General features: G+C 37.6%; 1 protein-coding gene across 3 annotated transcripts in view; it reads right to left on the bottom strand.

Moving 5' to 3' along the window:
• Positions 1 to 13,716, bottom strand: part of XRN1 (5'-3' exoribonuclease 1) — a 161,142-nt gene that overhangs the window by 128,580 nt on the left and 18,846 nt on the right. For all 3 annotated transcript variants that reach the window (XM_045851055.1, XM_045851056.1, XM_045851057.1), the window contains exons 3-6: positions 12,419 to 12,516; positions 5,211 to 5,320; positions 5,005 to 5,115; positions 3,479 to 3,561 (exon numbers count right to left, since the gene is read on the bottom strand). In XM_045851055.1, the coding sequence (XP_045707011.1) occupies positions 3,479 to 3,561; positions 5,005 to 5,115; positions 5,211 to 5,320; positions 12,419 to 12,516 (402 nt within the window). The remainder of the gene's footprint in view (positions 1 to 3,478; positions 3,562 to 5,004; positions 5,116 to 5,210; positions 5,321 to 12,418; positions 12,517 to 13,716) is intronic.

A 13,716-nucleotide genomic window follows, 5' to 3' on the forward strand; every position in this document is an offset into this window, starting at 1 on the left:
CAAGGGGTGGAAGGAGGAGGGGGGTCTATGAGCAATGGAGATGGTATCTGAGCCATTGTGTTCCAGGAAGTTAGATAAAGAATTGTTGATCAAGAGATAAATACTAGGTAAACTGCCTTCATAGGTAGTTAGTACTCTAGCTACTATTTAGCTAGATAAATACTAGCTAAACTATCTCTCAAATAAGAGATAAGGCAACTCTTATCCTATTCACCTTCTTCTAAATCCCTTACGTACTCTTTCCTTCTCCCTGTAAAAAGGGTTGACCTGAAATGAGATGTTGAGAAGAATTTGGGGGTACATAACCCACCATCTTCCCAAATCGCCAGCATCTGAATGAAATGCCCATAAAGATTCAATTGAGTCTCTACTTACTGGTCCTGGTATCTGGTTTTACTGTCACTGCTTATCTTGCCCTGGTTTGGCTTATACTCCTGGCTGTTCGTCTGTACTCAAATTACAAGTAAGAATACAAGCTAACAATAGTATATTAAAAGGACTATACACCAACAGCAAGTGGGATTTACCCCAGGAATGCAAAGATGATTCAACATAAGGAAAAAATTGATGTTAATACACCATATTAACAAACAAAGGAAAAAACATCCCACAATCGTGTCGCAGAAAAAAAATTGTCAAAATTCAACACCTTTTCATGGTAAAAATACCCAGCAAAGTGGAATAAAAGGAAACTTCCATAATAAAGGGAATTTATATAAAAAAAAACAACCACACAGCTAACATCATACTAAATGACTCAATAGTCAAAGACTAAAGATCAAGAACAAAGACTAAAGATCTGGGCCCATTTTCACTACAGCTATTTAACGTTATTTCAGAAGCCCTATCCAGGGCACTAAGGCAAGAAAACATATAAATGGTATCCAAAATTGGAAAAGAAGAAGTAAAACTATCTCTATTTACAAATGGAGTAAATTCTCTCTATATAAAATCCCACAGAATCCACAAAGAGCTACTAGTAAAAAAGAGTTCATTAGATGCAGACCAAAACACAAAAATTAGTGTTCTAACACAGCAGCAACAAAGACTCCAAAAAGGAAATTAAGAAACAACTCCACTTACAATACCAACCAAAAGAATAAAACACTTAGTCATAAACTTCACCAAGAAGACAAAAGAAAAAAAAGCCAGAAGCAAAAAATAAATTCAGAGTTACAGAGAACAGACTGATGATGCCCCGAGGTGGAGGGGGGAGGCAGGGAGCAAAATGAGTGCAGGTGGCCAAAGGCTACAAATTCAATTATAGGTTAAAGAAGTCCTGGGGATGTAATGTGCAGCATGGTACATACCAAAAAGGAAAAAATGAATCAAAAGACTTGTACACTGAAACTACAAAATTTTGCTGGAAGAAAGTAGACACCAACATGCTAACGGACTAGAAGACAATATCAAGATATAAACAGCACCTGAAAAGAATATACAGACTCAATGCCGTCCCTAACAAAACACCAAGGATTATTTTTTATTTTTATTTAAATACATTTTATTGATTATGCTATTACAGTTGTCCCATTACCCCCCCTTCATTCCCCTCCACCCTGCATAACCTCTCCCACCCACATTCCCCCCCTTTAGTTCATGTCCATGTGTCATAAGTTCTTTAGCTTCTACATTTCCCATACTATTCTTGCCCTCCCCCTGTCTATTTTCTACCTACCATCTATGCTACTTATTCTCTGTACCTTCCCCCCCACAACTCCTGCTCCCACTCCCCTGTTGCTAACCCTCCATGTGATCTCCATTTCTGTGGTTCTGTTCCTGTTCTAGTTGTTTGCTTAGTTTGTTTTTGTTTTTGTTTTAGGTGTGGTTGTTAATAATTGTGAGTATGCTGTCATTTTACTATACATGTTTTTTATCTTCTGTTTCTTAGATAAGTCCCTTTAACATTTCATAAAATAAGGGCTTGGTGATGATGAACTCCTTTAACTTGACCTTATCTGGGAAGCACTTTATCTGCCCTTCCATTCTAAATGAAAGCTGTGCTGGATAGAGCAATCTTGGATGTAGGTCCTTGCCTTTTATGACTTGGAATACTTCTTCCCAGCCCGTTCTTGTCTGAAAGGTCTCTTTGGAGAAATCAGCTGACAGTCTGATGGGAACTCCTTTGTAGGTAACTGTCTCCTTATCTCTTGCTGCTTCTAGGATTCTCTCCTTCATGTTTACCTTGGTTAATGTAATTATGATGTCCCTTGGTGTGTTTCTTCTTGGGTCCAACTTCTTTGGGACTCTCTGAGCTTCCTGGACTTCCTGGAAGTCTATTTCCTTTGTCAGATTGGGGAAGCTCTCCTTTCTTATTTGTTCAAATAAGTTTTCCACTTGTTGCTCTTCCTCTTCTCATTCTGGTACCCCTATAATTCGGATATTGGAACGTTTAAAGATGTCCTGGAAGTTCCTAAGCCTTTCATTTTTTTTTGAATTCTTATTTCTTCATTCTTTTCTGATTGTATGTTGTTTTCTTCCTTGTGATCCACTCCATTGATGCGAGACCCAGCTTTCATTCCATCACTATTGATTCCCTGTGCATTTTTCTTCATTTTATTGTAGCCTTCATTTGTTCATCTAATTTGTGACCAAAATCAACCAATTCTGTGAGCATCCTGATCACCAGCGCTTTGAACTGTGCATCTGATAGGTTGGCTATCTCTCGGTCGCTTAAAAGTACTGGTTGTGGGGCTTTCAATTCTGTTTGAGCCGTCTTTTTTGTTTGTTTAACTTTGGTCTGGTTGCACCTATTATGGTGAGGGGCAGATCCTTAGGTGTTCACCAGGGCGGGACACCCCAGTAGCTGGGTTGTGACGTTGTATGTGGGGATGGGAACGGAGAGGGAACAATAGCACTTGCTTCACTTTCCGTGGGACGTCAGTCCCTTTTGCTACTTCCCCCAAGCAAACTGGATCCCTCTGGTGCCAATTCCCATGTGGGTGGGCTTGTGCATGCTGTGGGACCCTCCAAGGACCTGTCCTGAGAGGCTAGGAGTCCCTCCCTGCTCCTCAATCCCCATAGTATCCTCAATCAGTGCCCCAAGGCTCTATTTCCCAGCGCTGTGATCCTGGGTTGCACGCAGTGCCTTGCTTCACAATTGCTGCCTTGCTGGGTCTGCCAGCTGCCACTTGCGTGTTCAGGGTCTACCCGCTGCAGTCTTGCGTGCCCCGGATGCCTCACACCCCCGGTCCCAATGCTCTCTGCTCTTTGCTCTCTGCGCATTGACCGGCGCCCGGCTTCCCAACTATGCCCTCCGGTGTGGATGAACATGTCTATTTTCTCGGTTGTCCAACTTCCATTCAGATCAATTTTCCGTCAGTTCTGGATGTTATTGTGTCTAAATTGTTGTTGTCTCTATCTTGGTTGTGCAAGGAGGCACAGTGTGTCTACCTATGCCTCCATCTTGGCCAGATGTCGGATTAATATTCTTAATTTAAATTGTTTTGTCTTCCAAGATATATACAGCATGATTTACCTTTGTGTCTTCTTGCCACCAAACCGAACCTCTTCTCTTAAAAGGGAGAAATGTGCTTCATGACTTGTTAATCCAAGCATAATCTGTTGAAAAATAATTAAGAATTGTTTGTATTCTCTCACTTTTTATAGTATCAGGTTCACAAAAGCAATCAAATAACAAATACAGAAAACAGTATTTTTTTAAAATGAAACAATCTGTTAGCAAATTAAATACAGAAATATCAAAATATGATCAATTTATAGGTTATGAATGGGGTAAAATGAGAACATTTTTCTATGACAAAAAATGTTTACCTTAGACACTCACATGACCTTAGACACTCTTCCCAAACCCAACCAAAAAAACCCAAAACCTTCTTTTGGTTTCCACACCTTTCTACTTGCCATGGGGGAATGGGTAACAAATTAAAAGCAGCAGCTTTTCTAATAGCAGAAAGTAGGACTCTTTTGGAGGCCAGGATACCTCCACCATGTAAAAACAGAAAACACAGAAAAGGGCATTTTCATTTAACTTTCTCACTTAGTATTGTAATCCCCAAAGTAAGTTGAATAATACATTTTATTTCAGTACTGATTCAAACAAACAAAAAAAAAAATGAAGCATTTATGAAGCAATCAGGGAAATGAGAATACCAAATGGTTATTTACATATTAAACAGTGATTGTTAATTTCTGTTTTGTGTTCAACAATGGCATTTTTTTAGTAACCCTCTTTAGAGAAACATTATGAAAAATTTATAGATTAAATGATACAAAGTCTGGGATGTGCTTCAAGAATCCAGAGAAATAGGAGAAAGGAGACAGATGGTGAGGGATAGGAACTGAAAATTATTTAAGATAAATAAAGGTCATTATACTATCTTCTCAATTTTTCTTTATGTTTGAAAACTTCCACAATAAAAAGTCAAAAGAAACCTAGTAAAATTACTTGAGTCATGGAGTTATCAAATCAGGTGATATTAAAAGTCAGGTATTAAGCATGAGGGTAAACAGGGCCCTCTACCCTAACCCCAGCATGTCATTTATAGCATCAGGGTCAGGTAGGTGTGAATAATAACTACAGATACCTATTGATCATAATATCTGGCAAAAAAGCTCATTTTTCAATTGTTTTTGAAATGGCAGTAGTAGCAATTATTATTACGTCTCTAATATCTGTTTCCACAGCCAGAAAGCTTCTTACATAAAGAATAAGCACAAGTCCTGGCTGGCATAGCTCAGTGGACTGAGCACAGGCTGGGAACCAAAGTGTCCCAGGTTCGATTCCCAGCCAGGGTACATTCCTGGGTTGCAGGCCAGAACCCCCAGCAACCACATATTGATGTATCTCTCTCTCTCTCAGCAACCACATATTGATGTTTCTCTCTCTCTCTCTCTCTCTTTCTCTCTCTCTCTCTCTCTCATCTCCCTCCCTTCCCTCTCTAAAAATAAATAAATAAAATCTTAAAAAAAAAAAAGAATAAGTACGTTAAATATTTAACTACCATGGCATAAGGTTATAACAACAACCAACATTATACTTACCAAATCAGCATCTAAACCATAAAGACAGTGTCTGGTGTTTGGATCATGATCTGGCTTTGCTTTCTCAGATCTGATAAATTCCATGATTTTATGCTCTCCTTCTCCTGGAGTCTAAATATAAGGTTTTTAAAATTTGGGTAATATGATATGCAGTAGAATATTACATTTTAAAGGATAACTCTTTAAATTAAAAAGAAAGATAATACCTCATGGCCTGAGAAATAGATGGTGACTCCTTGCCATGACTTATCTGTAGAAATTTTCATATTTACAAAGTACTTCAGATGTTCATGTAACCTGGCCATGAATTCAGTCCCTATAAATAACAAGTTTTAAAAAGTTTAATCTGAAAGAGACAATAAAAACTTTTTCCTGTCCCAATGGCAACATAAAATTGAATCTTGATGTCCAGGTAATTAATAGCTAACTAAGATCTTCAGAGGAGATCAAAAGCTTCTTGTTTATCTAGAAAAGCAAGTAATATTCCACTTTTCCTTAGCAGGTATCATTACTGTTTCTAATTTCACTGGTTATAGTAAAATTAAATTACTGTCACACAGGGAAAGTGAAGGAATGTTACTATTATCTCAGGGCTATACTTCAAATATTTTCAAACAAGGGAAAAGTTTCAACTTTCTAATAAATCTCCATCTTCTATTACCTCTGTTGGATTCTGAAGTTTTGTTTTATAAGGCATACAACTTCAATCAAATTGCTATTAATAATATCAACAAAGGCAACTATTATTATTACTACTGTGAACCTGAAAAATTATTATTAATCTGGAAACTAAGTTTACATGGTTATGTTTTATGAAAAGGTCAGATGGTCAACAGCCAAAGTAATAGTCTTAAACTATAATCAGGATTAAATTGGTTATTAAGTCAAGCAATATGTGATAACATATGTGATAACATATTGCTTGACTTAATAACCAATTTAGGGTACTTACTGAAAAAAAAAATGATCAGAGTTAGTAGAGAATTCATGAGAAAGTAAGACCTTAAGATTATTTTCCAAAGCAAAGGATTATAATGATAATTAGACAAAGCTCTAGGAAATACAGAGTATGTTGTTGTATATAAAATTAATCTTAATACTGATAAATTCATTTATACCTAAAGTCACACACAAGTGTTAATTACCTTGAGATGTAGAATAGTAAGCACTCAGAACTAAAAGAATAAGTTTCTCATCTGAAACACAAAATGCTAGCTATATGAACTTGGATGAGCCACAACCTCACTGAGTCAGTTTTCATACAATAAATGGTGACAGACAGCTTTGGAAGATGGCAGTGGAGTAGGTGGAAGCTACACTAACCACCTCCAAAGACCAAACTGGAATTACAACTAAATTATATAAAAATCATCCTGAATAATCAAATGAAGACTAGGTGGAGGGAAGCCTTATAACCAAAGACTTATGGAAGAAACCACATCACCACAAGGAGACTTGTCAGAATTGCCGAGGCATAAGAAGGCTGGCTGGGCTCCCAAGGGAGGCAGCTGAACCTCCAGAGGGATATTTCAGCAGGCAGGGGTGTGTCCCCCTAAGAAGTGTGGGATCTAAAACCAAAGCTGAGGTCCTCAGCCTACAGCACCAGAACCCAAATAACATCTGGCTGTGAAAAGCAGTAGGATTTCTGTCCAACAGAAAGAGATGGCTAGAGATCCAGACAGACTCTTAAACGGCTGACACACAAAATTTCATTTGCAGCTACTTACCCTGAGCTCCAGCAGAGGGAGGGCAGGGTAGACTATAGCCATGTGAGGAGGTTCTGGGGTTGGAGGCTCTGGGGAGAGAGCTGAAGAAGGGTCAGCCACCAGGATCCCTGTGCTGAGTCATTCCCCATAGCTTCTTAGACAGACAACACCCCTCCATGTGGCACCAGCCTGGAGGGGAAACAACATCCCCACTGACAGGAATCTTTCTTGCTCCACCCTGTGGAGTTTAAGCCCTGCTGCTGCCAAGTACAGATAGAGGTTCCTTCAATGATTAAACCTAATAGACAGCCTGCAGATGAATGCAGATCTCTAGGAGCCTTGAGACTTTAGCTGACCCTTCTCTGGGCTGGTGCTGGTAAAAGCCAGCCTTGGTGTGCCGCTTCATTTCTTCTACAGGCACCCAGGCCCAGCAGAGAAAGCCACAAGATGTGGATTGCTGACAGCTCCGAAGAGGTTGCCAAGGGCCAGTCACAGCATCTGACATAGGCCTACACCAACATCTTTGCAGATCTACCTAATATACAGAAACAAGCACAAAGAGGCATCCAAAATGGGAAGGCAAAGAAATAGTCAAATAAAAAAACAAGAAAATTCTGAAGAAGAAGAGCTAAATTAAATGGAGGCAGGCAATTTATCAGATATAGTGTTCAAAGATTATAGATGCTCAGCAGCATGAAAAAAAAAAGAAACTACAAAAAAGGATGAGACAGAAATAAAGAATTCAGTATCTGAAATATTTAAAAAGTAACACACTAGAAGAAATAAACTGTAAGTTGGATGAAGCAGAAGATTAAATTAGCAATTTGAAAGACAAGGTTAAAAAAAAACCAACTCAATCAGAGAGATGAAAAAAAAATCAGGATAGTTTAAGGGACCTTTAAGACAGCATGAAGTGTAACAACATCCACATCCTGGGGGTATCAGAAGGAGAAGAGAGAGAACAAGGGATAGAGAACATATTTGAAGACATAATGACCAAAAACATCTCTAACCTGGTGAAGAAAAAAGATACACAAGCCCAAGAAGTGCATGGAGTCCCAAACAAGAGGGACCCAAAGAAGCCTACACCAAGACACTTCATAGTTAAAATAGCAAGGCTTAAAGACAAGAGGAGAATCTTAAAAGCCACAGAGAAAAGCAGTTGATTACCTACAAGGGATTTCCCATTGGACTGTCTTCTGACTTCTCAACAGGAACACCTCAGGCCATAAGGGCTGGTGAAAAACAAGGGCCTACAATCAAGGCTGATTTACCCAGCAAGGCTATTATTTAAAATTGAAGAAGAAATAAAGAGTTTCCCAGACAAGAGAAAGCTAAAGGAGTTTGTTACCACCAAACCAATATTGCAACAAATGTTAAAGGGCTTGCTTTAAGGAAAGAGGAAGATAAAAAAAGAGAACAGAAGAAAATAGTTAAATAATAAAATGGCAATAAATACATTATCTATCATAATCACTTTACATGTAAATGGCTTAAATGATTCAATAGAAAGACATAAGGTAGCTGACTGGATAAGAAACAAGACCCACATATATGCTGTCTTCAAGAGACCATCCTCAGAACAAAAAATACAACAGAGTAAAAGTAAAGGGATTTTCATGAAAATGGAAAGGAAAAAAGAGCTGGGGTAGCAATACTTTTACCTGACAAAATAAACTTTAAAACCAAGGTTATAGCCCTGGCTGGTGTGGCTCAGTGAACTGTGTGTCAGCCTGTGAAACGAAGGGTTGCTGGTTCAATTCCCAGTCAGGGCACGTGCCTGGGTTGCAGGCCAGGTCCCCAGAAGGGGACATGAGAGGCAACCATACATGAATGTTTCTTTCCTTCTTTCTCCTTCCCTTACCCTCTCTCTAAAAATAAATAACATCTTTTTTAAAAAAGCAAGCTATAGTTAAGAGATAAAGAAGGATACTACATAATGATCCTACATAATGATAAAAGCAATAATCCAACAAGAGGATATAACCCTAGTAAACATTTATACACCCAACATAGGAGCACATAAATATTAAAGCAAATCTTGATGGATATAAAGGGAAAAATTGACAGAAATATAGTCACAGCAGGTGAACAAGATCAGAAAAGACATGCCTCTCTGCTTTCACCATTCCTATTCAACATAGTACTGGAAGTCCTAGCCATAACAATCAAACAAGAAGAAATAAAAAGCACCCAAATTGGAAAGGAAGAAGTAAAATTGTCATTATGTGCAGATGATATGATACTGTACATTGAGAACCCTCATGATTCCACCAAGAAACTACCAGACTGATAAATAAAATGAAGTAAAACCAGAGGATACAAAATTAACATCCAGAAATCAACTGCATTCACTATTGTGTCAAAAAGAATAAAATACCTAGGAATAAATGTAACCAAGAATATAAAAGACATGTATTCATAAATTATAATACACTGAAGAAACTGAAGATACAAATAACATGGAAGCATAAACCATGCTAATGGATAGAAAGAATAAACATCATTAAAATATCCACACTAACCAAAGCAATCTATAGATTGAACACAATTCCTATCAAGATACCAAGGATGTATTTCACAGTACTAGAACAAATACTTCAAAAATGTATGTGGAACCACAAAAGAACCTGAATAGCCACAGCAATCTTGAGAAAGAAGAACAAACTTGAAGGAATCATGCTGCCTAAAAGCAAACTATACTGTAAGGCCATCATAATCAAAATATCATGGTACTGGCACAAAAACAGACACACAGATCAATGAAACGGAATAGACAGCCCAGAAGTCAACCCACAGTTTTATAGTCAATTAATATTTGACAGGGGAGCAAGCACATACAATGAGCTAAAGGCAGTTTATTCAATAAATGGTGTTGACAAATTAGATAGTTATGTGCAGAAAAATGAAGACCACCTTCCTATACCATATACAAGAATAAATTCAAAATGGATTGAAGACCTAAATGTTAGATGCAAAACCATAAGAATCCCAGAAGAAAACAGCAGCAAAAAATCTCAGACATTGCTTGTAATACTATCTTTTCTGATATATCTCTTCAGGCAAGGGACACAAGGAAAAATAAACAAATGCAACTACATCAAACTAAAAAGTTTTTGCACAGCAAAGGGAACCATCAACAAAACAAAAGGACACCCACTGAATTTGAGAACATATTTGCAGATACATCTGATTAGGGATTAATGTGCAAATTTCTAAAAAACTTAAAAACCCAAAACACTAATTCAGAAGAATACAAGCACCCAACATGCATGGCGGCATTATTTAAAATAGCCAAGATCTGAAGTAGCCCAAGAGCCCATCAGTAGCTGAGTGGATAAAACAACTATGGGACATTTACACAATGGAATACTACTCTGCCATAAAAAAAGAAGAAAAATTTACCCTTTGCAACAGCATGGATGAACCTGGAGAAATGTATGCAAAGTGAAAAAAGCCACTCAGAGAAAGACAGATACCATATGATTTCACTCATATGTGGCATCTAATGAACAAATTGAACTAACAAGCAATATACAGACAGACTCATAGAGAGCAGGCTGACAGTTCTTGGGGATGGGTGGGTATTATGGAGTGGAAGGGGTGGGTATTATGGAGTGGAGGGATGAAGCAGAAAAGGAAAAGGACTCATGGACACAGATAAGTGTAGAAAACATGGGGAGGGGGTGAGTGTGTGGAGGTGCAAAACGTAATTACAGGAATAAATGGAAATGAAACAAATTACAATAAAAAAAAACTACTTCTGGTCAAGATGGCGGCACAGGTAAACACAGCTCAACTCCTTGCACAACCATATCAAAATTACAACTAAAATAGAGAACAAGCATCACTCCACACTGTCAAAAATGAAGTTGAATGGAAGTCTCACAACTACAAAATAAAAGAAATCACATTCATCCAGACTCACAGGAGGGGTGGAGATGAGGAGCAGGCTAGTCCCACATCCACGTGTGGTGGATAAAAATTTGGGAGGGATGTCTGGGGATCTAGGAGTCCCCACTCCAAACTAGGGCTCCCAGCCTAGGGTTCCAGTTTCAGGAAGAAAGTCCCCATAACTCCAGGCTGCAAAACCAGCAGGGACTGAGTTGGTAGATAAAACTTCTGGAGTCCCAAGCAGTTCTTGTTAATGAACCCAGTCACAGACTTACTCAGACTCACACCCTCCAAGCCCCAGCACCAGGGTTGCAGCTTAAAAGGCACCAAGTGATGTACACGGAGGAAATGAAGTGTCTGGCATCAAGGCAAGAGCTGGAGTGCAGCTTTCTCCCAGGCACAAAGGCAGGCAGGGGTCACTGTCCCTTTTATGAACCCTCCCTGCTGAGTCAGAGAGCCAGCAGACTGGTGCCATATCTAAGTCTCCATGAACCCAACTACTCTGTATAGCCCAACCAGGATATGCACAGAAACTGTGTCCCACCCAACTTATGGGTCCACCCAAGCTGCTTTTCCATATGAATGGCAGGTCTTGACCCATGCTTCAGTATCCTAAATCCTCTCAAACAAGCAACAGCCAGGAGCAGCAGCAGAAGAGATAGAGCAAGCAACTGGAAATCTATTTGAAAAAATAATAAAGAAAACTTCCCTAATTTGGTGAAGGAAATAGATATGCAAATCCTGGAAACACAGAGTCCCAAAAAAGATGATGCAAAGAGGCCCAATCCAAGACACATCATAATTAAAATGCTAAAGGTTAAAGATAAAGAGAGAATCTTAAAAGCAGCAAGAGAAAATGAATTAGTTACCTACAGGGGAGTTCCCATAAGACTGGCAGCTGATTTTTGAAAAGAAACTTTACAGGCTAGCAGGGATTGGGAAGAAATATTCAACATCATGAAAAGCCAGGACCTACAGCCAATGTTATCATTTAAACAAAGCCATCATTTAGAACTGAAGGGTAGATACAGAGCTTCCCAGACAAGAAAAAGCTAAAGGAGTTCATCATCACCAAACCATTATTATATGAAAGATTAAAGGGACTTATTTAAGAAAAAGACCAAAACTATTAACAATAAAATGGCAATAAATACATACCTATCAACAATTGAATCTAAAAAACAAACTAAGCAAACAGAAGAAGAGACAGAATCATGGATATGGAAAGCATTTTGATGGTTGCTAGATGGGATGGGTATTTGGGGGACTGGGTGAAGGGGTGAGGGGATTAAGAAGTACAAATAGGTAGTTAAAGAATAGTCAGGGGGATGTAAAGTACAGTACAGCAAAGAACTTATATGTATGACCCATGGACATAAACAATGGTGGGAGGGTTACCTGAGGGAGTGCAGGTGCAGGGTAGGGCGGCAAAGGGGGAATACTAGCATAACCAATAAAATATAATTAAAAACATAAAAAACAAACTAAAAAATAAAAGAAAATTCTGACTCCGTTATAAATAAGTAAATGGTGACATTAGGACAAATCTTATAAGTTCCTTTAGGTCTGAAATTCTGTGCATCTGGAAGAGTCCACTCTATAGTTGCTCTTGTCAACTGTGTAACTCCCTACAGTGGGTCTTCATAGGAGTACTTATGACCAAGGCAACGAAACTATCTCGTGAGGAGACAAAATTGAAGAAAATAAAGTGAATGGAATCCTAAGGACAAAACAGATAGAGACTAGAAAAGATACATTTGAAAAAATTCAAAATTTCCATTTTTAATCTCTTAGTTTTTTCTCAGTGAATTTACCTGGTGTAATACAGTTCGAATCAAATCTGGCCTCTGCAGGAAGAGTTTCTCCTTTTTCTATTGCCTTTTTTATTTTGTCTTCCGCCTCCTTTGCTGACCTTAAAGGATAAAGGGGAAAATACCTTATATTTTCTGAGACAAAATAGAGATCTTTATACAAAGTAAACTGTTATTTAGATGCTTTTATAACTAAAATACCAACCTATCAATTTTAAGGTTCAAAAGAAGTTTTGAAATAAATTCTAACTGATAAAGATGAACCTCAGTACTGTTTGTTTTAATTTATTTAAAGAACTGAGATTTTCAGATAAGGGCTATAGAAGTAGAACAATATAAAACTAACAGAACATTACAAATACTTATAAAGTAATTCTTTCTTATCATAAGTATAAAGCAAATTGATTCTAAAATCAAGCTCAAAGTATAGCTTTAACTTTCATTATACAAAATGGGGAAAAAGTTTCATGGTTGTATGTGAAACAGAGTTTATTCTTCTATTATTATTATTAATTATTGTGTAATTTTCCATACAAACTGTTAACCTACTTTTGCCCCACCCTGCATGCACTTTTAATAATATCAAACAATAAGTACATTCTTAACCTGATCTCTAAGAATAGTACATAAAAATAGTTATAAAATTATAATGTATACTTTTAGATTTCTTCATCAAAACATTTAAAGTAAAAGCTTAATAACATTAATGACAACATCAGTTGGTAAAATCATCTCATTTTTACAGCAATTAGATTTACTAGGAAGAACATGAGTTTTAGAGTCAGATGGATATAGGTTTAAAAAGAAGCATCTCAATTACTATCCAGTTTCCCCTAAAACCCACTTGTGGCACACGAGCATGCTAAGAGACATACATAAGTTAGAAGATCTGATTTGTGTACATTTAAAAACAGCCTTGTTACTGTGCCCTGTGCAATTCTATTTCTGTGATAAACTTTTTTTTATATTGCACCTCTCTCACCAACCTCTTCAATGTAACAAAAACTCTAAAGTTATCAACTCATTTGTAATCTCTCCAATAAAAATCATTCTTTCTTTTCTTCTCCCCTTCCTTCTTGTTATTATGTGACAGTTCTTGGGATATAACAAAACAGAAAAATTAAACAGCCATAGTATTTATTATGGTTACAACAGAAAGTCTGAGAAAGGGACAAGGTAATACTATTAAAGTAATCTTGGTCATAGATTATGGCGGCCTTGGCTGAGATAGTAGCTGTAAAAGTGAAAATAATAGGTATCACAATTTTTTAAATTGATTTGAGAAAGAGGAAGGGGGGAGA

This window comes from Phyllostomus hastatus, unplaced genomic scaffold, assembly GCF_019186645.2.
Source record: "Phyllostomus hastatus isolate PE091 unplaced genomic scaffold, TTU_PhHast_1.1 phas_contig_86, whole genome shotgun sequence".
In the NCBI taxonomy this organism is placed as follows: domain Eukaryota; kingdom Metazoa; phylum Chordata; class Mammalia; order Chiroptera; family Phyllostomidae; genus Phyllostomus; species Phyllostomus hastatus.